At 35.1% G+C, this 26965-nt stretch overlaps 2 protein-coding genes across 2 annotated transcripts; one reads left to right on the plus strand and one right to left on the minus strand.

The window, feature by feature from the left end:
• Positions 1-1237: 1237 nt before the first annotated feature.
• Positions 1238-6423, plus strand: LOC115984230 (transcription factor bHLH52-like). Its single transcript, XM_031107201.1, has 3 exons — positions 1238-1329; positions 1653-2326; positions 4868-6423. Exons 2-3 carry the CDS (start codon positions 1664-1666, stop codon positions 5057-5059), a joined length of 855 nt encoding a protein of 284 aa, XP_030963061.1. The 5' UTR covers positions 1238-1329; positions 1653-1663; the 3' UTR covers positions 5060-6423.
• On the minus strand, positions 5814-26250 carry LOC115984229 (thiosulfate/3-mercaptopyruvate sulfurtransferase 1, mitochondrial-like). Its single transcript, XM_031107199.1, has 12 exons — positions 25951-26250; positions 24833-25021; positions 15747-15806; positions 15514-15576; positions 15163-15287; positions 14909-15071; positions 14001-14060; positions 13368-13426; positions 10681-10762; positions 9280-9343; positions 7786-7853; positions 5814-6537 (listed from the first exon to the last, which is right to left on the minus strand). Exons 1-12 carry the CDS (start codon positions 26053-26055, stop codon positions 6442-6444), a joined length of 1134 nt encoding a protein of 377 aa, XP_030963059.1. The 5' UTR covers positions 26056-26250; the 3' UTR covers positions 5814-6441.
• Between the last annotated feature and the right edge of the window lie 715 nt (positions 26251-26965).

The following is a 26965-nucleotide window of genomic DNA, read 5'->3' on the forward strand; positions in this document are numbered from 1 at the left end:
CCAAAAAAATTAGAATTTGGACCTATGAAGGGAAAATCCTCAGAGCTCTAAGAATTCGGGAACATATAATGTAAGGTTTATTTTTGTTAATTATTATTATAATTTGCAAATAATGTGGACTGAAAATTCAGGTTTGGACACCATAAATGCATCCTCGCTCAAATAAAAATAGAGAATCTTCTATACTTTTTTTTTTTTTTTTTGAGAATCGAGAATCTTCTATACCTAAGGACAATATTTATTTTGAACGAACTTGGCTAGAAATTAATTGGCATAATAAATTTTTTTTTTTAATAAAAAAACCCTTGTCTAGAATATTTGCAATTTTGACAATTTCAACACAAACGGAAATAAAATGGACAAATCACTAACTATAACATTGAGATTATAGTCTAAGATAAATGAATTTTCTTGTATTCCTAACTATATAGATTTCATTAGTTAGCTTTTTGTTATTTAATTTTACTATCTTTGCTTAATTTCTGTAAACCATAAATTTAACCAAAAACATTTGTTGTATGAATTTTAGATGTTAGAAAAATTCCATGGTGCTACTTGTTAGGGTATGCCTCCTAATTGAATTGTTAAAACAAATAGAAAAAAAAAAATTGGATAAAAAGAAATATAAAAAATAAATAAAGACCATCCTGCAAGTTTGGGATTTAAAAATAAATAAATAAATTAGGACCTGCCAAAAATACCAAAAACAAGAACAATTAATCTTGAATAATCAACTCAAATAAGTAAAAACAATGTAAGATCAAGAATGTTAGATCACAAAAAGTTTGGCAAAAAATTTAGTTGAATGTGAATTTTACAACTCCATTCAATTATTTTTTTTATTCAATGTGAATTTTGACAAATTCATCATTGGATTATATTTTCTTTTTATATCCAAGAGTTTTAGATTTGGGATTTATACCAAAATAATGCCTAATTGTATATATTTAAATAGAGAATATTTTTAAAAGCATTAAAAAAAAAAAAAAAAAAAAAAAAAAAAGCACCTAGGATACCAAGGTGAAAACTAAGCACATGGCGGTTTTAGATGAAGAAGCAAAGTCCTAGCTTTCCTCGCAAGTAGTTAACTGCTCCAAACCTCAACTTCCGGATTTATCTCAACCCACCCACAACCCAACCCATTACCCACTTCTCTCTCTCTCTCTCTCTCTATCAGAGTACAACAAATGTACAATAATTGACACACTGAGGCAGTGAAGTTAATGTCAGTTACTCAGTTTATCTAGTTTTGTACTTGCAAATAAATTAAGGTCTTCTGAGTTCTGCTCTTGTGTCTGCGTCAACAAACAGTATCTACTTCCCTACACAGTATCTCTCTCTCTCTCTAGCTATGTTTCAGTTTTTTCACTTATAATACCTACTGGGTCATGCTTATTTCTTACTTTTATATCTAAGTTCTTAATATACTACATATTACACAGCCCTTTTGCTACTATTTTCTTCTGCTACCACTTTTGTTCTCTCTTGCTAATTTTATAAAGACTTTTATTTTTTTGGCACTTCACAAATTATTTTGAACAGAGAGGAATTGCAACCACTAAGCACTAAAATTGTTCACTTTGTGTTAATTAGCTTGCTATGTAATTGTTCAAAGTTTAAATGATAATATATACATTGTTTCTCTTCTGCAGGTTTTACCATCATGGCCTTGAGTACATACACAGAGTTGGGAACACTTCAACACCTTAACACTCAGATTAGTTTCCAACAAAGACACGCAGAGCTAGCAGGAGAGATCCTAGGCTATTCCAACAACTTTGAACTTCAAAAAACTCTGCTTCATCCACTGTATGACCAAGAAAGTTTCCTAAACCCTGAAGAATGTTACACCCATTTGCTTCCATACTTATCATCTTCTTGTGAACCTTTCATTTCCCTCTCTGAAATGCTAACACCACCTCAAGATTTTGAACCCTACTCATTCCCAAAACGCCAAAGATGCCATGAAAATCAATTTAGCTTGGATTTTTCACCAACTTTCTTTGATGGGCTTGTTCCAAATCCTTGTATGGTGGCCGACGTTTTTCCTGAACTCTTCTCTCAACTGCCTGAGTATGGTATTCCACAGGTTGATTGCACTCAAAATGTTGAGAGTTCAAAGAAAATGAATGAAAGAAGTGTGTCGGCACAGAGCATTGCGGCTCGAGAAAGGAGAAGGAAGATCACTGAGAAGACTCAAGAGCTAGGGAGGCTGATTCCGGGTTGCTCTAAAATGAACACAGCTGAGATGCTTCAAGCTGCTTCCAAGTATGTCAAGTACTTGCAGGCACAAGTTGGGATTCTTGAACTCATGGGTGCATTTCAGGTAATTTTCATTAACCGTAGAGATATTATAAATTTCGTTACAATTTTATTTATAAATTAATGTGTTAATTTTTTAACACAAAATAAAATATAATTAAAAAAATTTATTTTGTATATCATACCATGAGGCTGGTTATATTAATTGACATGTCAATTTTTAAGCTTTTTTATTTATATATTTTTTTATAGTACATTTAATAATTTCTTTGAAATTGTCCATTTTAATTAGCTTCTGCTAAGTGATCTTTTTGGTGTCCAATTCGAGTTCACCTCATATTGGCTAATTTGTGTGACCTTTCTCCACGGTCTTAAAATCATTTCCATCTATTTTTAAAATGAATGTGTTAACTTTTGTCATATTATCAATAATTTAAATAGTGTTAGTCAATATATGTTATTTAAATTAGACTATAACAAAATCTAATCATTTATATTCCAAAATAAATGGAATAGATTTTAAGACTACAAAGTATATTTAACTTGAGAATTTCAGTGGATTTTTATATATCTTTTAATGATAATGCATGGCCAAAGTTTCAATACATGCTGGACTATTTGGTTTGCTGTCTATGACTATAACAAGGATTAAAACTCCCAACTATATATGTACTAAAGCTTCTTCTCCTTTGCCTTTTCCTTTATATATATATATATATATATATATATATATATATTTTTTTTTTTTTTTTTTTAAAATCTTTTCCTTTATATTATTTTAATGTTTTATTGGTGTATAATATTTACTTTTTTTTACTTATCAGATTTAATGCTAAAACCCTAATAGCATTCACAGCAATGCTCTTAAAATAGCTTTTTAGTTATTTTATAGCTTCAAGCAAACAAAAACACCCCACAGCAATGTTGCTAAACTTAAAATATTTTACCAACTTGCTACAGTGAGCTGTTAGTAGTAGTAGCTCACTGTAGTAGTAGCTCACTGTTAGTAGTAATAGCTCTTTGTAACAAGTTGCTACAAATATTAAATTATTTTCTTTCTCTTCTTTCATTATAAAATTAGTTCCTCTCTCTCTCTCTCCATGTGTAGTGTTTATTATATTTGTTTGTTTATATCATTTTAATGTGTTGTTTGTTAAAATAAAACCTTTGATTTTATTTTTTATTTTTTTTATTTTAGAAGAAATAAAACTTTTGATGTTAGATGTATTATAAAGTGAGTTGTTAAAAAAGATAAAGTTGCTAAAAGCTATATTTTTTGATAACCTTGTTGTAAATGCTCTAACGTATACAATTGAGAAAGTCTATAACTAGAATGACATTGCTCTCGGCATGTAATGTAATTAACCCAATAAGGGCTAAAAATAGTAGTACTATGATCCAGAAGATACCAAAAAGTAGAAAACAATCCTCATAAGAATGGTTCACGAGAGAGTTTAGGAGACAGTTAGAAGGGAAAGAAGAATGTAGGAAGTTAAAGCGATATACATGCATGAGAGACTTTAGGAGGAAGTTGAAAGACGTGCATGAAAGTAGGAGAGACTCCGAGAGCTAATCATCCAATGATACACGTGCTTTCATTAGCCAATTAATCTTCTATTTTAAATTTTTTTAATGAAACCTTAAACCACTATTTTTGTGAGGTTTAACCCACTACTATTTTTTGATACAAGATAGAATTTCTACTCTAATCTAATCTAAGTGTATATCTGTATGAAACTCTTTCCTGAAGACTTGAACCCCGACCCTTACCCCCCACACCCCATAAGCATTTATATTTGTGGAGTAACCACCGTACCAAAGGTGCGCAATGGTTAACCCACTACTATTGAAATAGAAGGAAAATGTACGTAGTTAAAGAAATATAGCTTCACTTCATCACTTGTGTTTTCATTTCTGTTTTTGTTTTACCATGAAATGGAGAAACTCTTACAGATCTATGCAGTTAGATTAATTTTTCATGTTACTCATTCAAAAATGACTAATTTCTCTTTTCTACAACCAACTTCAAACCTGTGATTCCAAACTCATTTTTTAAAATATTTTTCTATACTATGTTAGGCCATAATTTTCTTATTAACATTGCCAGACAATATTAGAGAGCTGCTTAATGGTCTGGTCATATTCCCTGGTGAATGACTAATATAGTTGTGCGAGAGTGATTTTTTTTTTTTTTTTTCCTATACAAAATTAAACATAGGTCCCTTATTTAATGACAATGAACTTTACTAATTGTGACCTACAACTAAATGCTTGTATAAATTTTACCTATCAAAATTCAGCTCATGTTTTCTCTGTTCCTTTTTTTAATATCAAACTTTCGGCCCAAAGTAGTATGCACACAAAAGTGGCCCATAAATTTCTGAGTTTGGTGTAGCTAAAATTTTTATCCAAATCTTGGTCAGGTTCATTTCAAGAATCTATATCCGACCTCAAATCGTACCAACTTTTAAAGAACAATTGGTGAATATCAAAATTATACAACACAATTCGACAAGATTTAGCCTTTTCTATTTGTTTTTATTGTCATTACCACCAAAGTTATTTATTACTTGGTTTTGAAAGAAGTAGGAATTATTTTGCACAGGGAACATATGCAGTCAGTCCCACAGAAATGCAAGTCATTCTTGCATCTCCAAGAGTTCAAGAGAAGCTATATTTGGAGGATAAGTGCTTGGTCCCAAAGGAGCTTTCCAAATTGTGTGTGAAAGAGCATGACATTCTATCTAAACCTTCAATTTCTAATGATCAAAATCGCCTGGTCAAATCAGAGGGTTGACAAGAAGGCCTAACAAGTGATAAATATGTTACCCTTATGTGATTTAGTTGTGTATAGTGATGCTTTTTGTAAATAAATTTCGTGAAAAGTACTTTATCCATTTCATCTGATGGTTAATATTTTTCCACCTGAAAGTTTCTCATCCAAAAAATTGGTGCAGAATATATGTTTGTTCAGCTGGAAAATGCAGGGGTATATATAATAAGAAGCCTCAATTTCTTTCCTTCACATTATATTTGGTAGTTTGTACAATAATGCAATGAGCAGAGGATAAAATAATGGAATGAAATGGAAATGAATATGGTGTATTTTCTCTATTGTGTTTACAAGTTTATAAAGGAATGGATGGAATTTAAAATAATAATAAAGGCTTTCTTTTTCTTTTCTTTTTTTTAAGAATAAGATTGCCTTTTATATTTGTCTTTTCTCAGGATAAGGATAGAATTGAGGAATTGAGATTTCACCTCCATTTCCTGAATGTAATGAATGTTCTTCTCAGTTATTAGGGAATGGAATGGAATATTTCTAGACAATACCTTTATATTCATCCCATCCCATTCCTTCCTCCCAAAGGAGCTTTTCTTTGACAATCATCTCCAAAGAGGAATAACTGAAAACCATAGTAATTCCTCCATTTCAATCTTCTTTCATACTGTCTTCCCAAACATAATATCTTAAATCTTAGATACAAAATCGAGCTCAAAAATTAAATTCCTATAAGTCTATAACTTCACCACCTTTTCTCAGAAAGTAATAAGAGAGAGAATGTGACTTTCAAAACATTATGTATGCCTTGTCAACATTACATATACAAAGCAATTTGGCAGAAGCTCATTAAAGGAAATCAATTTATCAACTCTAGTGAAACATATAATTGACTTTCATCAAAATCCATCAAACACTAGGAGGATAATATCATGTGTGAGGGAGACAAATCACATGTAGTCAATGCTGCCATGTCATATCATAGCAATGTCTCACTACCAAGGGCAGTAAGACTTTTTCCTTTCTCTCTTTTTTTTTTTTTTTTTTTTCAAAGGGGGAGCTGTTTATATGGCACGTGTGAATTCATCTTTACAATAGCAACTAGATAAGATAAAGAGAACTTAGAGAAGAATCATGCTGCTAATTATTTATTTTTCATCATCAACAAAATGTGAAACCTTAGATCCCAACCCACTATCCCGTATCCCTGATGCTCTTCCACCTGCTTTGTTTGCGTAATGAGAGTTTAATAACAAACACAAACTGTAATTCAATATTTATTAGAATTATAAGGCTTGGTGATATTTAACCGTTTTAGATACAACCTCTTTCGTCTGACTGACAAACCTCATGCTGCACATGTTGCCGGAACGCTTCCAATAATGATGCACAAACATTTATGAAGTCTCAACAGGTGTGTCAGGATGTGCTCCCCATTCAGTCCAAGATCCATCATAGACTACAACATCGGACTTCCCAAGTCGGTGGAGACCCTGAAAAAATAGAAGCATGAGACCTTTCTTTCAAGATTGTTCTTCTTTTTATATATAAATATCTTCAGAACTTTTTATTAAAAATTAGCAAACCCAAGTACACAGGATGTACTGCAGTGGCAAAAAATTAAGAACCCAGATTACAAAGATCAGCTAGAACAAGAAGAGACAAGGAAGAATATGAACTCCATTCAAGGAGAGTGGAAGAAAAATGACTTTAATCAAGTATCGACTGATCAGAGTCCTCAAAGCATCTACCATTCTGTTCCTGCCAAAAACACCAAAACAAACAATATGGGACAAACCTCCAGAAATCTATATTTCTATGTTTTTCAAACTTTCCCTGCCAAAAATCTAACAACTCAATAAATTTATACAGCATAACCCAACGAATACCATAGACCACAAGGCATATGCTATCTGACAAGATGCTCCGCTGATTCCCCACATCTTTTGCACCAATCAAGCACTACAATATGCCTATTCTGAAAATTATCTGTAGTTAAAATCTTACCTAAAGCAGCAGTCCAAGGAAAGAACGCTACTCTAGGAGAAACCTTTGATTGCCACACCTTTTCCAAGGAAATGAGATGACAAAAGGAAGAGATGGAGAGTGATAAAAGCCTTGAACCCCAAAACCTTTTCCTCATTGCTAGCTTCCAACAAACCTTGTTAGCACCATAGCCCTGTACATCCATGGAATAAAGCATATCCAAAAACATAGCCAATGGTTCCACCTCCCGATCCTGCACTGGACGATAGAACTGGATGTCCCAATGAATCCTCCCACGAGAGAAACACATGACCTCCGACAAAAAAAAAACTGCCTTGCCCGACTAATCCTATACAACTCTGGAAATACTTCTTTAAGAGAACAATCCCCACACCATACATCCTCCCAAAACTTTCTTTCAAAGTTGTTCTACTGCCAATATTATCATTGCCCAGCAGAAAACTAGCTTTATAGGCATGTGATCATCTTTGTGGAATGTAATGATTCATTCTAAAGTATAATGATTCATTTTGAACTGTTTTCTACTATTGGAATGTAAAACAAGATGATAATTAGATATTATCTATCCCAATGCCCAAAAAGGGACCTCTTCCCCTTTTCCTCTTCTCTATTTCTGTCCAACCAAACAAGAAATATGCCAATCCCTCCATTTCCCTTCCAACTACCCACCCATCTAAATATCAAGACAATACAAAATGAGAGACAGAGAGAGAGAGATAGAGAAAGAGGGGTACCAATGCAAGGACACATGCAGTTACACCAGTGCCACACGAAGTTACAACAGGCTTTTCCAAAGATATGCCTGCAGAAGAATTTGGGATTAAGATTGTAAAGTAACAAGATCAAGTTCAGTATAAGATAGCAATGGCAAAAGGGTAAAACCTAACATACTGCAACAACGGAACTATACCTAAGTTTTGCTCATAGCAAAATTACCCACATGCTATCATGGAAACAAATACATGGAATGCAGACCTTTAAACTCTCTGGCCTAAAACAATAAGATAGCAATTACCAAGCATGACTTGACTTTCCTATTAATGTTTCAATAAAACACACAACGTCCTACATAGACCTTTTTTAAACCTCTGCTATAATTTATATCTGCATATCTATTGTTGGTAATTTATTATAGCCTCACTTATGATGCAGTCATGGAACATCAATCAATCTGCTACAGTGCAATTTTATAATTCAAGATATATCTCTTATGGGGTCCATGTGTAATGTCCAATTGAAGCAAAGTCCCATATGAACAAATGAAAAAGCCATTAGGAAACAATTTTATACTTGCTTCATGACAGCGTCTTCTCTCTTTTATACTTTTTGCTTGACATCATAACATTAGTCATTTTCATCAGTTATTTTTATCCCTTATTGGAATCCAAGTGATGGTAGAAATGTGTGTGTCATAGAGAGAGAGAGAGAGAGAGAGAGAGAGAGAGAGAGGAGGGAAGGAGGGAGGTATAGGGAGTCATTGCCAAGGCTGCCATTAATAAACTTACTTTTCCTTTCTTCTATGTTATCTTGCCAAAAGGTACAAACTTTTTTAATTAAAATTTTTTGCATGATAAACATTTTCTTTTTCATTTAATTGTTAAATTGACATAGGATAGATTTAGAGAGAACTGTTTACATACTAGTTTACTGTTAACTAATAAAGTTACAAAGACTAATTTGGAGACTGCCAAGAGTCTTGTAGTTCTACTGGTTGGCACCTTTTAATGTTTCCGACAGAGATATCCAATGTTCAAATTCTCTCTCCTCTGTTGTAACTATTGAATTTATCAAAGTCTAATTTGGACACTGAGAAAATACAATGAAAACTTCCAGAAAGTTCAAGAATAGACTATGTTTTCAAAATAGCCTTAATTTGTAGGAGTTTCTGAAAATTACAGATCTAACCCTCACCACAAAACTAACCATAACTTGCAAAATAAACACAAACTATTTTAACCCTAAACTCCTATATGACTTGACTTTAAAAACTATGGGTTAAAACTGTGTCACATGACTAATGCTGACAATTTCATATTTATTTGTATTTGTATTGATCCAAAAATTTTCAGATCAGATCCACATAGTATTAATATATAAATAAAAATTAGTTCTCAACTGCCATAGTTCAACAAGATATTAACAAAACCAATACTGAAGGAATAGAATGTTTCACAAGAATATGACTGATATTAAGAGAGAATCGGGGAAGGGGGGGGTGGTTTCCTTACCTTCTTCTTCAAATCGTTTCTTTAGTTCATCTGCAGGCAAAAGTGACTGTGAAGCATCCAACACCTGCAAAGACACATCACACGTTGATAAATAAATTGTTTATGAGGCATAGCTTTCAAAGGATTTTTTGCATCCTCATCCACTACTTCCACAACACTATAGAAACAACTAAGATGACTCTCAGTCATAAATCAAATTTTTTGTTTCCTCATCCACTGCTTCTACAACACTGTAGAAACAACTAAGATGACTCTCAGTCATAAATCAAAAAACATTGTCATGTCGAACTCTTGAAATTTAAAAGATCCCTGAAATGAAATCATGCAAGAACCAGCTTTAGACTCTCCTGTCCTTACATATTAAAGATAACCAAATCACTACTTTTATCGCCAAAAAAACCCAAATCACAACTATACCATAAACTAGACTCTTCTTCAGAAGTTAAATAGCTTTTAAGCACTTTTATCCCCCCCCCCCCCCAATTCTTTTCTGTTTTGCAGATCACATCACCATAATCGGGCACTTTCAAGATTTTTTGTTTATTTTTTTAACGCAGATAATAAAGAGTTCAAGGAAAACCAAGTTCAGATACCAAATGATTCAAGAATTGTGGTCTAATTTTGATGTGGGCCCTACTTGGCAACCTTCATAGGCTAATTTAGTTATTATTGAGTCATTTTACAAGTTGTTGATTCAGATTTAATTAAGTTTTACTAAAATCAGGGAAATCTGGTAATTTCAAAATTTCCCAGAAGGGGCTGTAAAGGGCTTGTTCTCATTTTATGTTTTAAGTTCTTTTTCTATATGGTTTAGAAATTCTAAAGTACTTTTTCTTTGTTATTAGTAGTCTAAGACTCCTAGTCTTTCTAGGAAAAAAGTTATTTAGGAGCCCTAGTCCATCTTGGAAAGGATTTAGCAATAGTTTATATATAAAGGCTTTATTATATATATATATATATATTTATAGGTAATAGATATCTTCATTAAAAAAAGTACGTCATGTTTATGATGATGAACAGAATGTACTAGAAACAAATACAGAGGCTTTATTATAAATATGTTTATAAGCTTTCTCCAGGTCTAGCTTATACAAAACTCCAGGAATGCAATCACTTTGTACATTGCTAAATCCTATATATACACTATTGCTAAATCCAATCCACTGTTTCTACTAAGAGTTGGAGAAATTAATTTAGACATTTAAGGCAGGCAAAATTTGCAGACAGAAATTACTACACAAAAACCATGAATCTAAGAGCATCTAAAATGATGCCTAGCATTTAGAACTTAAATTTGACATCAAAATCCAACCTGGGAAAGAAGTGGATTCAATATAACAGATGGAAAAGCTATCAGGTCATCAAAACACAACAGAAACCATATAACATTTGGTCATTCACCTGAGGAAAAGGAATGCACTTGCTGCCAGGTACATGACCACTTTTAATACCCTTTCGAGGCTCTGCTGCAGTTCCATCGAACCTGAAAAAGTATTCAACCATCAACTCCAAGAATTTTGCACTAAAAACAGGCACTCTGGAAAACAATCAAAATTACTAAATAAAAGCGACCTTTTGACCTGGACCATTCTTTCTCATCCCTCTACATTTGCTTAAGGAAAAACAATATAGACTACAAAAATCATGAGCTAGTGAGTTGGACATATCCAATCATATCCAGAATTCCAGATGTTCCTCGGGTATAGCAATTAGAATCAACCATGCTATGTCAGGGAAAATTAAACAGATGCAGGAAAGCTTACATTCTATCATGTTTGTAAACTTCAACCTGGCCCAACAACCAACTTCATTAAGCAGAACTCTTACGAGAAACATCCAAGGTCTGGCTTGCACAGACCATAAACGGGAAATATTGGTGATAAAATTACTGCATGTTAGGAGAACAAAATGTTCACATATATTTTTGTTAGTTGATACTCCCAATTATATGCTATACTGATTTAAGGCATGTTGGACCTCTCTACGCAATTTTATTTGCTATATTCTATTTGCATAGAGATCAGGCCATGGAGTGATGCCTTCCACCAAAAGCTATAGGTCATGGGTTCAAGTCTGGGTATCAGCCTCTCTAAGAAAAAAATGTGAGCAGGACTGCCTATCAATCACCTCTCCAAGGCCCCGCAAAAAAAGTGGGAGCTTTGTGGAGTGAGTATGACTTTGTCTATTCTGTTTTACATAGAACTTGATTTTTTTTTTTTTTTTTTTTTTTGGATAGGTATAGAACTTGATAAGTTTAGCAGAGCAAGATCTTCTAATTAATTTGTTATCAAGCTTATTATCATTTTAGTGGTAACAAATATGAAATTACTAAAAGAAAACATGAGGACAAGGATGGGTAATTTGTAAGAAAAAAGAGAGGAAACAATGAACAAACTGAACTGAGAACATTTGAGCAACAACAAAAAAAATTTTAGGGTTAAGCTATGGTTCCTCAACAAATTAGTCCCAAGTTTTTTGGGTTTGGGTATTGATTAGATCTTCAACAAATTCATTAGGATCGGCCACACATTCTTGTTTGCTATACAATTTTATTCAAAGTCATTTTTTGATAAGTAATAAAAAAATTTATTCAAACATTAAAAAAGAGAGACAGCCAAGCATACCTGACATATACAGCTGGAGATCAATACAATTAAGAACACAAATATTTTATTTTATTTTATTCAAAGTCATACTTTTTATTACTTCCTTAACTGAAGTCTTGTCTTCCTCAACTTTTTTCATTCCCTCAACTTAAATCAATTCACAATTTTAGGTGCATTAATTGCTCTCCTCTCTCCTCTAAACACAACCAAACAATCTCAAATAACTCTCTCATCTTTCATCAACAAGGGACAACCTTTAACATTCCCCTTTTTGAACCCTATCTTTCTGTGTATTTTGATTTATCCATCTTAGCCTTCTCATTTTATCTACACTCATTTTATGAATATCTTACTTATTAATAGCCCAACATTCGTGTCATAGAGAAAAATAGAATTTATAGCAGTCTTAAAAAAAATTAAGTTAATAGGAATTATATGATCACACAATGCCCCTAATATGCTTCTCTATGAATTATTGATCCAATATATTGAAAGCTCTCACTCTCTCATAAGTCGTATCTCTTGACCATCAAATCTTACAACCCTTTCATCTCTGCTTCTACTTTTGCTGAACTTACATTCACATTAATTCTACCTGCCTCTCTATATTTTTCCATTAGGCATCTAAGCAAGAAAATAGCTTCCGTAATAAATCGCCCTAGCATAAAACCAAAGGTGATGAAAGAATGCTGAAAACTAAACACAAGTTTTTCGAACCCTTTGCCTATAAGAACACCTTTCAGTGGATACTACTTGTGCATAATCAAGATAGCAACAATAACTAAACGCTGTTTATTTGGATTGGTGCTACATGTGCAAGAGTAATGGTGAATCGGTTGACCATCTCTTCCTTCATTGTTTCGTTGCTATGGATCTATGGTCTATGGTTTTGGGTTTATTTGGAGTATCTTGGGTTATGCCACCTACTGTTTTGGGGCTGTTAGGGTGTTGGCAAGGCAGCTTTGGTTGTCATCGAAATGTTTATAAATGGTCCATCGTTCCTCATGGCTTAATGTGGTGTCTTTGGAGGGAGAGAAATAGTCGTTGTTTTGAAGATATTGAGAGATCTATTCCGGACCTCAAGCTTTTCTTTTTTAGAACTTTGTCGGATTGGTTGTTTGCTTTGCAAAACAAATCTTTCCCTTCTTTTTTTGTTTTCGTAGATTCTTGCAATTTTTGTTTTTGATTTGTTGTCCCCTTGTTCACTCCCTGTGTACTAGGGTGTTTCCCTTTTGATATCAATATATCTTATTACTTATCCAAAAAAAAAAAAAAAAAAAAAACACTGAAAACTAAACACAAGGTTTTTAAACCAACAGTACAAGAATCACTGGTAATATTCTGTAAATTTTCAACTATATTACCATATCTTTTTTTTTTTTTTTTTTTTTTTTTTTTGAGAACACTATATTACCATATCTAGGTGAAGATATCACATTCATATATTCAGCAGAAATACAGAAAAAGAAAAACATTGGATACCTGGCCTTTGATCGGGCATCTATTTGTTGATGAGTCCTGTCCTCAATGTTCTTTTTAACCTGGAAAATACACAGAAAAGATATATATAATTAGAATACTCAAATCATAGCCTAAGTTACATGGGAAACTTTTGCCCATACTTGCACTAGAAAAAAGGTAACTAACTTGTATGCTCGTAAAACCTCTATTTACTCAAATAAAACACGTATAATGTCAATCAGAAATAATTTTGCTATTTAATATTCTCATTATTTTAGTAAGCATATATTGTATATTCTTTTTTTTTATTATTGATAAATACTAAGTATATATTGTATATTCTAGTCAGGCTTAAAGGAACTTTTACTACCAGAAGCAACTGACCCACTAGAACACATTAATTTGTACATCACATACAAAAAATTCACTAGCAAGAACATTACAGGTCCATGCTCATGTATCATCAGTACTAAACCACAGATATACATTGCATTATTTATCATAATATGTCCACTTGGAAAATTTAATGATAGTCTGGTTACCACTTTCAGAACTGAAAAATGAGGCATAGATAATTATTTTATTACTATAAGAATGGATTAAGATAAGTGTATTTATAATAAAAAAAAAGGATTAAGATGAGAGAAAACCAACCTGATCAAGGGTCCAGACAAGATGTGGCTGAAATTTGGTCTGAAATGTGATTGGCCCAACCTGCAGAAGAATAGTGCATGTGATTGGAACAAATCATAAGTTTTCAAAAGTAAAATTCAAACAGCAATATTGAGGGGGAGGTGGGGAGAGAATAATCAAATTACTGGGCACATAGTTTGGTGTATGTCAAAGCCAGAAAAAGGCATAGAAAAACAACATCGTTTAAGGTCTGAGCCTTAGATGAATATATCAAACTCTATATCCAATTTCCAATATATTTCTTACTAAAATATATTAACTGCATTAAGCTATGAAACAGAATAGCACAAACATTATATCATTTCTTTTTTCTCCTTTGATCCGTGCTATAAAAGTACGCAAAAGAAAGAGATCTTCAGCTCCCTTTGGCGTGACCAATTGAAAACAAAATGGCATAACAGGCCTACCATTTTAGCAAAGTGACAATGCAATAGTACCATACTTTAGCCCCTAATTTCCTCCAACATTTGACTTTGAAATCCTAACCTTTATATTTTCCCCAGTTCAGGTAATCAAATAATAAAAGTCTTCTCCAAAAGCAAATCTCAATTGAGGATGATGTTATCATAAAGACAAGTTTAGCTCAGTTGTCAAAAGCATGAACTTAAGAAACTGATAGATGTATAAAGTAGCTCCTGAGAACTCAATGTCAATATGAAACCCTATGGCATATAGATAATTTTTTTCTTAAATATTTAGGTTAAAATATTTTATTATAAGAATAAATGATTTACAAAGCAAACCAATGCACTGAGCATGGTGAATAAAAAACCTAAAATACTGCAGATTTCAATATTTAATTTTCTATCCCACAAAAAGGAACCAGAAAAAGGAAAATAAAAAACTAGCTGAATGAATAATGAACTTACCACCTGTCCCTGATATACTTTCTCAATCGCCTCACTGGCAGCACTAGCTTTCAAAATAGCATCACCAGAAGCACTAGATTCAACATCATATCCAGATGCACGCCATCTTGGCAGGCCTCCATCTAATACCCAAACTCTGTCATGCCCAAATACTCGAAACATCCTTATTATTTGAGTAAGGAATGAACTATATTAGTTTATGCTTCAAACATGAATTCTAGTGAATAAGAACATTTATTATCAACACAACTCACCACCAGACACGAGCTGCACTAAAAATCCCCTTCCCATCATAAACAACCAACCCATCTTTGTTATCTATTCCAAGAGCAGAAGCAGCAGCAGCAAAAGCATCCTCTGACGGCAACATGTGCGGCAACTGAAACAAGTCATCAATTCTATATTATAAATAGAGGGCAAAAAAAATACATAAAATACATATAAAAAAAGGTGGTGCATGATCCTAACCCAAATGTGTGTGTGTGTGTATACATGTACGTACATATGTACTTGTGTATATATATGGGTAAATGCATATATATATATATATATATATACACACACACATGTAAATATAAATATAGCAAATGAAGAAACCATCTCACATTTGAAGTTCGGTCAGATATTCCATCTACATCAAAAAACAAGGCACCAGGGATGTGAGCAACCTGTTGGAGGGAATAATAGATGAAAATGGATCAGAGCTGAAAATCTTACAAAACACACTTGCAGAGCATATCTCAAGGATACCATATACCCAAACTGTTCTGAATTTAGGATAAAGAAAATTTATGAAAGAAATTCAAAAATGAGATTTCAACATAATCATAGTAATTACCTGATACTCTTGAATTGGATTCCTCTGCTCATCTGGCATGTACCAGGATGCATCCAACACCTGAATATAAAAAATATAATATTAACCAACTGTTGGGATCTTAAGGGAGTAACATGCGTGTAGTACTTGACTCATTTCTGGGGCTTGTATGAGGGTGTGTCAAGGTTAATGAGCTGTAAATGCAGAGCTTAATGCTCGCAGGAAATATACATGTGAAATGCTACTAATATCTGACTGGTTTCAGAGATCAACAAATGTCCATTAAACTAGTATTAGAGTAAGTGATTTGCACATGGAGCCTAATTAAAGAAATGTTATTTACATTAAAATTTTATAAGTGAGGTAATAATTTATGTAAATAATAATTTCTTTTAGTATTGCCGCCTTTAGAATCATTAAGGACAATAGTTGATCAATTTTCACCTTAAAGAGTACATGCTTAATTACACAGTATATATGACTGCTAACAAATCGATTCCAATGAACTTTAAGTATGTTCATGCTAACGACCTATTGGGCCAATAGCAACCAAGAAGTATTCAAAAATTTTCTCAATATGAATGTGGGACTATAATCACCTCAAAAGGTATTAAAAGGGATACAGGAGCCAACAGATTGGAAAAGGTGTGATGCACACTTGATATTTTCCTTAGTAACTAAAATATGGTCAAATATACATATACATAAATTATATCCAAAATTGATCTCGTGAGCAATAATCAGAACCCAATTTGAATCACAGATCAAACAGATCTACTTAGTTGTGGATTTCTAGGATTTACAACATGCATATTACTGGATATTATGGAACTACAAACAATTTCTAAATTTGATCCCATAAAATATCAATGATTTCACAATAAAAAAAGAAAAAGGAGCAACAATAGGTGCCAGTTGAACTACAAGGCTCTTGGCAATTAACATCACAAATTCCCAAAGTTGTGTCAGCCTCTCACAGTATTGGGAACTAAGATGCATCTCAAAGCAACCTCTAGTAATCCAATGGTTGTTGAAAAATGTATCAGTAGAGAAGAAATTGAGAGAAGTGTCTAAATCTGTTGTCTGACAGAAAACTCTGCATTTAAGATGATAATAAACTCCACCTAAATCTTTTGTGCCTTCCTAGATATTTTTTGCATAATTTGTTTGGAAAAGAATGCAAAGGCACCAATGGTGTGTATGCTTGTATATTATGCGTTGTTATTCATCAACCCCAATCAAGCTTTGTTGGAACTTTTTTATTATTGTATTTTCTCCAACCCCATAGACTGAGTCCCAAATAAAAATGGCATGAAGAGAAGTGAAATGATCAATTAACTATTTAGTTCCTAGTTAATTTATAATGGGGAAGCATAGTCAAAGAATTCAATTGGGCCATTTGTGTTTGAGAAAAAGAAAATTGTAATTCCTTGGATCCACATGCAGCGTATATAATAAATAATAGTTGGTTGAAAAGGGTTGAAAAAGAGAATGGACCACTGTGAAGATACTGTCTCTTACTGTAGTTGATCTCTTCTTATTGGGCCTACCTACTATATAAACTTAAAAAGGAATAAATATGTATCTAACTAGCATACAGAGACCTAAGTTCAAAAATCTTACTGCAAAATTTAAAATAAGAATAATATTCATTTGATCTGACAGGAACTAAACAGGAGGTTTAGAGAACATGTCTAAATTTTTTTGTCACATGGAACAAATGGTGAGCTCATGAACAAAAGTGCCAAGCGCACTTAAGCACATAGGCCTCTTGGCACCTAGGTGCAATGTGCAAGCACGCGCCTGATTGAAGTAAAGCGCACTGTTTTCCAATATAATATCTCACAAATTCTAATAGAAATATTAGTAACATATAATAAAAAAATAATAATAACTCAAAATTTGTATATTTTACCTATTGGGTAAGTACAATTGTATAATGTTTGTAAATTCAAATTTTACCTAAGTTATTTTAATTTTTAAAATTTTTATTTAGTAAATTGAAAACAATTTTTTTTTTTTTTGATAAGTAACGGAAAATATATATTAAAGAAGAACACAGCCCCGTACATAGGAAATGTACTAGAAAGGCAAAAACATCAAGAAACCAAATTACAATGATCAAACAAAACAGGAAGAGAAAAACAAGAAAAAGATGGTATAACTAAACACCATTCGAGAAGAGTAAAAAAAGAAAAAAGACTTAAACTCAAGAATGGACCGTTCGCGACCCTCAAAGCTTCTAGTTATAGAAAGTTTAAACATAATATTTTATATAATTCTCTTGTGCTTTAAGCAATGCAAACTTAAATAACAGTTTTAGACTGATTTTTTATACATTTAGTCTGCGGGGAAAATGCTCTCTCTCTCTCTGAGTTGAGAGGAGGCCCGGCTACCTCGAATTAGCCACAAATCCTGTTTTAGTTTTATTTCTTAGGGATAGTATGGGGGGATTTCGTAGTTTCTTTATTGAATCTAAGCTGTTCCAGTTGGTGATTGAGGAAGGTGGGAATTTTTTCTCCCTTAAGATTCTTGAACGGGGTAAATACTACATGCAATCGGTGTTTATGGGCAAGAGTGCAGCTCTTTGGACAATGCGGAATCTGGAACACACCGTGAGTGGGGTTAGTCCTAAACAATTCTTTACGTTCAGGGAAGGGGATATTGCTTACACGATGCAGCGGGGGTCCAACTCGTATGGGCAGTACTTATCAGTGACAAAGCTTAAGGTAGGTGGGCTGCGGCAAACTATTATTATTCCTGCCGGAAAATTACAACAAGGATGGAGAACCTTTGGGATTGAATTAAGAAGGCTACTGGAACCTTCTCAATATGCGTTGGGTGGATCGAAATTTGTACCGTTCAGGTTTAAGCAAACCCCAAAATATCAACCTGCCAGGTCTTATGTGGAGGCTGTCAAAGTTCCAATACAGGCAAGGTTGAAGCAGGTTCAGCAGCCCCTCCGCAAAGAAATAGTTCAGGCTGGTACTGTGATGAATTCTGTGGAGTTTCCAAGTGATTATTCTTGCACACAGGTAGCAGTTTCTGGAACTCAGGCTGGTAGTTGTTCCCAGTCAGCCGTGGGTGGTGGTGAGGGATGGAAAGATGGTATTAACGGTAAGAATAATTTTGAGGAGAAAATCCCGGAAGGTGATAAATGCAATATTTCCTTGAAGCCTAATTTGAATTCAAATATGTTTGAGTTTGGAAAGTTATGTGATAAGAGGAAGGGACGTTGGTTAGGGAGAGGTTTGATTGTGAATGTGAATGAAGTTGGAAAGAGGCGGGTATCTTGGGATGGTGTTAAAGGTGTTAAACAGGCTGGAAAATGGGTGAGTAAGACTCCCCATAATATTAGTGTGGGTCTGGGCTCAGCCAAACAGAATGCCCAAGCCTTGTTGGGCAAAAAAGAACCCACTTTGGGCCTGGGTCTGTCAAGCCCACTATCCTTTGAGGCTGGCGAGAGTTCAACTTCTGGACTTAAGGCTCTGGAGGCTTCATATCAGACTGGATTAAGTATACCGAGCTCAGGTAGGAGTTCCACGAAGGAAGTTGAGAGCTCAAGGACTACACCCACCGCATCGGAGCAACATGCGACGCCATTGTGGGTATCGGTGGACATGAATCCATCCTTAGCAATGACGGAAGTGGTGGGCAAGGCAGAAGAGGACATCAGGATCCCTCTAGCCCAGCCACCCACTGCGTCGACTGGACCAGCGGTGGTGGCTCAAGCCTCCCACGTTCTGACGTCGCCGATCAAAGAGCTGGGTGGGTCAAAACTGGTGCCGGTTGGGCCATCGGGCATGATATCGGAACCGGCAACAAATCCGATAGTACCGGCGAAAGCTTCTTTGGATATTCCAGAGGCATCGGTGGTTGGGGAGGAGGATTTTGTGGGTTTGGAAGGTCCGGGTAATTTTGTTTTTGAGGGAGCTCAATTAGCTGGCCCAACTATAAAGGATTTGGTGGGAGACTTAGATTAGATAAGTCTTGGGGTAATTCCAGAGACTGGATTTTACAATTACGTGATGGCAGGCGATTAGTGCTCCCATTGTCTCTGTATCGTTCTCCAGATAGTATGCCAGTCAACTCTAGTTTGGAGGGAGATTGTGTACCAAGTAATGACTCTTGTACTTATGAAGGGCAGAGGGTTAGTTGGGCAGATGACTGTGCGGGGCTAGTAGAGTATTTTCCTGGGTCAGAGAGTGAGTTGTGGGAAGTTGGTGAAACGTTGAATTTGTGTGAGGATGGTGATGAGCCATTAGTTGTGTTACCTTTGGCCATGAAAGGTCCGACGGAGTTGGATTCTAGTCAAGTGCAGGAGATTGGGTGTAAGGAGAGTGTGGATAGTTGCCAGCTATCACAGTGGGTAACCAATAGGATAAAGGCTTTCAAGAAATCTGTGGGCACTTCATTGGAAGGTTTTGAGGAGCAGATTACTGGTTTGTTATTAGCCATTGAGGCTAAAAAGAAAGATAAAAAGAAACGTGAGGAGGGTGATCAGACGAAGTTGGTCAAGTCAGGACAGAAAGGGCAACGGGAGTTGAAGAATCTGTTGACATCTTTGAAGGTTGAGTATGATCCAAATAAAGCAAGGAGTGTAAGTTCTGAGCGAGCTCTAGTGTCTTATCAATGAATGTGAAGATTATTTCTTGGAATGTAAGAGGGTTGAATGAGCAAGATAAAAGGCTCAGGGTTAGAAACTTGATTAGAAAGTGGGGGCCAGATGTGGTTTGTCTTCAAGAAACCAAAATGGGGTTGATTAATAGAGCGGTGATTCGTAGCTTGTGGGGTGGACAACATGTTGATTGGTCTTACTTAGGTTCTTGTGGAGCTTCTGGTGGGGTGTTAGTGATGTGGGACACTCGGGTTGTGAATAAAATGGAGGAAGCAGTGGGGAGATTTTCGGTTTCTTGTAAGTTTACAAATGTGTCAGATCAGTTTGTTTGGGCGTTTTCTGGTGTTTATGGTCCTAATTTACACAGAGACAGGAGGTTTTTATGGGAGGAACTTTGTGGCTTGAATAGCTGGTGGAGTGTCCCATGGTATGTGGGTGGGGACTTCAATGTGGTTAGGTTCCCTTCCGAACGATTGGGATCTAATTCTTTCACTACTGCTATGCGAGAGTTCTCCAATTTTATTTCAGAACAGGGTCTCATTGACTTGCCATTGCAAGGGGGTTCTTTTACTTGGTCAAATTCTAGAGAAGTTGTCTCAAAGGTTAGGCTGGATAGATTCTTGTTTTCTGCAGATTGGGAGGATAGGTTTCCAACAGTTTCTCAAAGACGGATGTCTAGGTTGTGCTCGGATCATTTTCCAATTTTTCTTGAGGGTGGATCCTTCCAGAGAGGGAGTATGCCGTTTAGATTTGAGAATATGTGGCTCAAGGATGAAGGTTTTGTGGATAGGGGTCGGTCTTGGTGGGATTCCTATCAGGTTCATGGTGCACCGAGTTTCATTCTGGCCAATAAATTGAAGCTCTTAAAAAATGATTTGAAAAGATGGAATGTGGAGGTGTTTGGTCATGTTGAAGTTCGGATCAAAAAATTGTGGAAGGACCTAAGTGTTCTTGAGAATATGGAGGAGAGTCGGGGTTTATCAGCAGAGGAAAGGGTAGAAATGGGTAGAATCCGTGATGAGTTAGAACAAGCTACTCTGTTGGAAGAAATAAGTTGGAGGCAAAAATCTAGAGTTCTTTGTGTTAAGGAAGGTGACAGGAACACTAAATTTTTTCATCGCATAGCTAACTCTCATAGGAGAGTTAATTCTATTGAGAGGCTTATGGTGGATGGGGTATTGTCTTCAGACCCAGCTGCTATAGCAGACTGTATCTCTCAGTTTTATAAGCAGCTTTATTTGGAGAATGTGGCTAATAGACCCGTATTAGATGATGTGGAGTTTGCTAGTATCTCGGTGGAAGATGTAAGTTGGCTAGATAGGCCTTTTGAGGAAGAAGAGGTGGTTGAGGTGATTAATGGTTTCAATGGTGACAAGGCACCTGGTCCAGATGGCTTTTCAATGGCATTCTTCCAGTCTTGTTGGGGCGTTTTGAAAACAGAAATTATGGCTGTGTTCCACAATTTCCATACTCAGGCGGTGTTTGAGAAGAGTCTTAATGCCTCATTCCTTGCCCTTATTCCTAAGAAAGTGGATGCTGTGGAGATCAAGGACTTTCGGCCCATTAGTTTAGTTGGCGGGATTTATAAGATTATCTCTAAGGTGTTGGCTAATCGCCTTCGTAGGGTGGCGCATGGGCTTATTTCAGATTCACAAAATGCTTTTGTGAAGGGTAGACAGATTTTGGATTCCATCCTAATTGCTTCTGAATGTATTGATAGTAGATTGAAGTCAGGAGTTCCAGGTGTGTTATGTAAATTGGATGTGGAAAAGGCATATGATCATGTGTGCTGGGATTTTTTAATGTATATGCTGCAACGTTGTGGTTTCTCTGAGAAATGGAGAAAATGGATATGGTATTGCATTTCAACTGTAAAGTTTTCTATTCTGATCAATGGTAGCCCATCTGATTTCTTTGGTAGCTCTAGGCGGCTTCGGCAAGGGGATCCTTTATCTCCATTGTTGTTTGATATTGTGATGGAGGCACTAAGCCGTATGTTGGATGTGGCTGCCTCCGCTGGGCAATTCTCAGGTTTTTCTGTGGGTAGTACGGCTGGTTCATCAGTGATGGTGTCTCACCTTTTATTTGCAAATGACACTCTGATTTTTTGTGATGCTGAACCTTCTCAGATTGCTAATTTGAGGGCGATACTTGCTAGATTTGAGGAGGTCTCAGGGCTTCATATTAACTTGGGGAAGTCTGAGCTGGTTCCTGTTGGTGGAGTACACAATTTGGAGGATTTGGTGGGTTTGTTGGGGTGTGGGCAGTCTTCTTTGCCCTTGAAATATTTGGGTCTTCCTTTAGGTGCCAAATTTAAGGATTTATCTGTTTGGAATCCTATCCTAGAGAGAATGGAGAGGAGATTAGCAGGTTGGAAGAGAATGTATTTATCTAAAGGGGGTAAGGTGACTCTCATTAAAAGCTCACTCTCGTCTTTACCTACATACTTTCTTTCCCTTTTTCCTTTACCAGGGAAGGTGGCAAAACGTATGGAGAAATTACAGAGAGACTTTCTGTGGAATGGGATTGGTGGTGAACCTAAAATACATTTAGTTAATTGGGCCAAGGTTTGTAGGCCTTTGCAGGAGGGGGGGTTGGGTATACGACGGTTGGGGAACTTTAATTCTGCATTGCTAGGTAAATGGTTGTGGAGGTATGGCATGGAGACTGATGCTTTATGGAGGAGGGTTGTAGAGGCAAAATATGGGAATATTTGGGGTGGTTGGTGTATGAAAAAGGTGACAAGTCCTTATGGAGTCAGCCTGTGAAGATACATTAGAAGTGGCTGGTTGAACTTCTCTAAATTCCTTGTTTATGATGTGGGGGATGGTACTAGAGTGAAATTTTGGAAGCATTTGTGGTGTGGGGATGGTACTCTCAAAGAGGCATTTCCAGAGCTTTATCGTCTTAGTAGGTCAAAGGGTTCCTCGGTGGCTGAAGTTATGGGTTGGTCTGCTGGGAGGTTTCACTGGAATGTGCAATTTCGTTGTCCACCACAAGATTGGGAAGAAGAAGCCTTTGACCGGTTTATGGAATTGGTCTATTCTTCGACGGTGCGGGGGTTTGGTCCTGATAAGGTTTGTTGGAAACCTGCAAGGAATACAGGTTTTGAGGTTAGAGGTTATTATAACTCATTCTACCCTCCTACTTTTGTTTCTTTTCCATGGAGAATGATATGGCAATCAAAGGTTCCCCCAAGGGTGGTGTTCTTTTCTTGGTTTGCTTCCTTGGGTAAGATCTTAACTACAGATAACCTTCGTAAAAGACGAGTGATGGTGCTTGACTGGTGCTATATGTGTAAGAGGAGTGGGGAGTCGGTGGATCATCTTCTACTTCATTGCTCCATAGCTTGGGAGTTGTGGTCCATGGTTTTCTGCTTGTTTGGTATTCAATGGGTTATGCCTCATACTGTTCTTGAGTCGTTTGAGGCTTGGCAAGGAAAGTTTGTGCGACATCGCCACATTGATGTTTGGAGAATGGTGCCTCATTACTTGATTTGGTGCATTTGGCGTGAAAGGAATGATAGAAGTTTTGAGGGTTGTGAACGCTCTTTACTGGAGCTTAAGTCTTTTTTCCTACACACTCTCTTTGAATGGAGTGTGGTTTTTTCTCATTTTTCTTGTTCTTCCTTTTCTTTGTTTCTTGACCGTTGTTCTTTTGTTTCTTGACTTGTGCCCCCATAGTACATCCCCAATGTACTCGGTTTGGCAATCTTTTTATTATTAATAATATTCTTACGTTATTTATCAAAAAAAAAAAAAAAAAAATTCTCTTGTGCTTTATAAAAGTACATAACCATGATAGTTATGATCAAATAATATAAATGGTTCAATCAATATACATCTAAAACTAAAAGTCAAAGGCCAAAGAGCACAAGAATTGTTAATTAACCTTGTTTGTTTCTTATGACATGTAAATAAAATTAAAAAAAATTAAAAAAAATCTGTGTAATATAACACCCTAAGGATAGTGGTTGTGTAGTAAATCACTAGTCCATGTCATTTCTTTCAAGACTAAGCAATTAATTTTGATGATCCATATCTTTTTTAGCAACAGAATAAAAAAGCATGCCTAGGTGTGCTTTATGCTTCTTCAAAAAGCTCCTAAAAACGTGCCTAAAGAGCGCTTCATTAAATGATATTTTTTTGGCCTAGTGAAGCATTGAGATCTTGGGGCTTTGAGCTTAAGCGTACCTAAAGCATGCTTTTAAATTTAACAACACTTCTCATGGATTAGAGAGAGAGAGAGAGAGAGAGGGATTCTTGTGTATTTGCGTGCATTAGCATATATGCTGGAAAACCTGGAATGGATGTGTGCTTACATACACATAAATAAGAACATGTGAAATGTAAAATCAAGCAAAAGAACTCTCAAACAGACAGCTAAATTAAAGAACACGAAGTATTACATAATTCCCAAATTCAGTTTTTGTCAATATTCAACCAAAGGCAAGAAAAGAGGGGCAGTAGGAACAAGCCCAAGCAGGTACCTTGAGATCAGGTTCCTTTAGGTTAGCATGGAGCCAATCAACAGAAACAACAGGCTCATTTGTAGATAAAGTTTGTGTTGAAAAATTAGCTCTTCTTCCAACCACTGAGGACACCATAACACAAGGAACCCGAGAAGATGCTTTATATGCTGTATAAGAGGGACTTGATTGAAAGTGAAACTGTCTCTTCTGCAAGTAACATGAATAACATATCATATGATCTTGTCTTAAAGAGAATAATACAGTTGGAGAGGTAGCTTCAACTCACTAAGAACACTGAAACAGATAGGTTTTCGGTATCCAACTAAAATCTTAAGAAAATATGCTAGAAGATACAACATCTATACAAATAATTGCTAAAAAATCCCACGATCAAAAATACTTTAAAAAATTTCCAATTCAGTTTAAGCCAAGAAATATATAGCAAAAGCATGAAAAACATACTTTTCATTATAGGATTTGTAATGATATCACTACATGAATGTGTACAGGAAAAGCTTTAAATGCACCCCAAAAAAACTACACAGCTGTCAATGCTTTCAGTGCATAGATTTTGTACATAACATACACCACTGGCTGAAATATTTTGAACTAACTCCGTATCAGATGCTTCAATCATAACGACAATCAGGAAAAAGAGAGAAAATAACACACTCATAGAGTCCAAAACAGTTCCTTTTCTGTTTTGTTTGAATACAAGAGTACAAAAACAATTGCTATAAACTAAACAATACTACTTAAATTGAAGCACATAATAAAAAATAGAGACCACATACAAAAACCAACAATGAAAACTATATCAGAATTCAGAACAAAGTCCACGACTTTTACCAATGAATCCCATGATCTGTAAAAAGCACTGATAAATGCAAAACCCCATCTCTCACACTCAACACCAATAACAAAATTCAAAGCCCCATTAAAGAAAGTTTCAATCTTTATATACAAAGGACCATAAAAACGAAATACCCAGATGGCAAAACCGATCAAATCAAGCATTAGAACAAGAATTACACAAACACAATCACAAATTAGGCCAAAATAACCAAAACCCATCAATGTTTTGGACATTCAAAACAAACCCAGATAATATTTTCAACACAAAAAGCCATACTTACATTGAATAGGGAAGACAAAAGTCTGGGCTTGTGAGTACTGAGAGAGAAGGAAGAGTGAATAAAACGGTGAGTCAAGAGAGACCTTGTTAGAACGGTCGAAGCCATCTACTCAGAGACCATAAGAGTGAAAGAGTGGCTTTTGGACACTTTTGGAGTCAGTTTTCAGTGAGAGCTTTTGTGTGATGTGAATGAAACTGGTGTGGGACGTATCTACAGTAGCTGTAGTTTGCAAGACTGATGTTGTCTCCTAATGATAAATATTAAATTGTTTTTTTATACCTTACATTCAGGGGACTGTTTGGGTGAGACTATTTCAATGCACATAAGGTGGATTCGTTCAAGTTTAGAACAAAAATATAGGTCAGGAATAAGAACAAATAGAAAGGATCTTCTACTGGTTGCGGGTTTGGCTTTAAAAAAAATAAAAAATAAAATAGAATGTATCAAAAATTGGAGCAAAGTGTTTTTTTGAGAGAAACCCTTCAAACGCATCTGATATCTTTTATATTGATTGTAGATTTTAAAAATCTAACTGTTGAATTAAATGTTCTTATTATATCTTTTTATGTTTGAAATGTTAAAATTTTAAATTTTTATAATCTAAAATTGTGTATAAAACATAACTTTATTAATCGAATAGTATTTAACATCTGATTTGAATGTTAATATGAATGTTAATATGAATGTTAACAATACAAGGAATATAGAATTCAACAGTTAGATTTTTAAAATTCACACCCAAAAAAGATATGTGAGAAGTTTGAAGAGTTTCTCTCTAAACTAGTTTGGAGAGAAACTTTGTTCCAAAAATTGTTTCACAATTTTTTTTATTTATTCATTGTACATGGTTATCTCTAAAATTCTTGGGGAGATTCTTTAAAAAAAAAAAAAAAAACCTACAATTTTATATTTGAGACAAATTAAAACCATATACTTTTCATTAATTGTTTATATATATATATATATATATAAAGCGGGCCAAAATTGGTTTTACCCCTTTCAGACAAACTTTCCA

This window comes from Quercus lobata, chromosome 4 (genome assembly GCF_001633185.2).
Source record: "Quercus lobata isolate SW786 chromosome 4, ValleyOak3.0 Primary Assembly, whole genome shotgun sequence".
NCBI classification, from domain to species: Eukaryota; Viridiplantae; Streptophyta; class Magnoliopsida; order Fagales; family Fagaceae; genus Quercus; species Quercus lobata.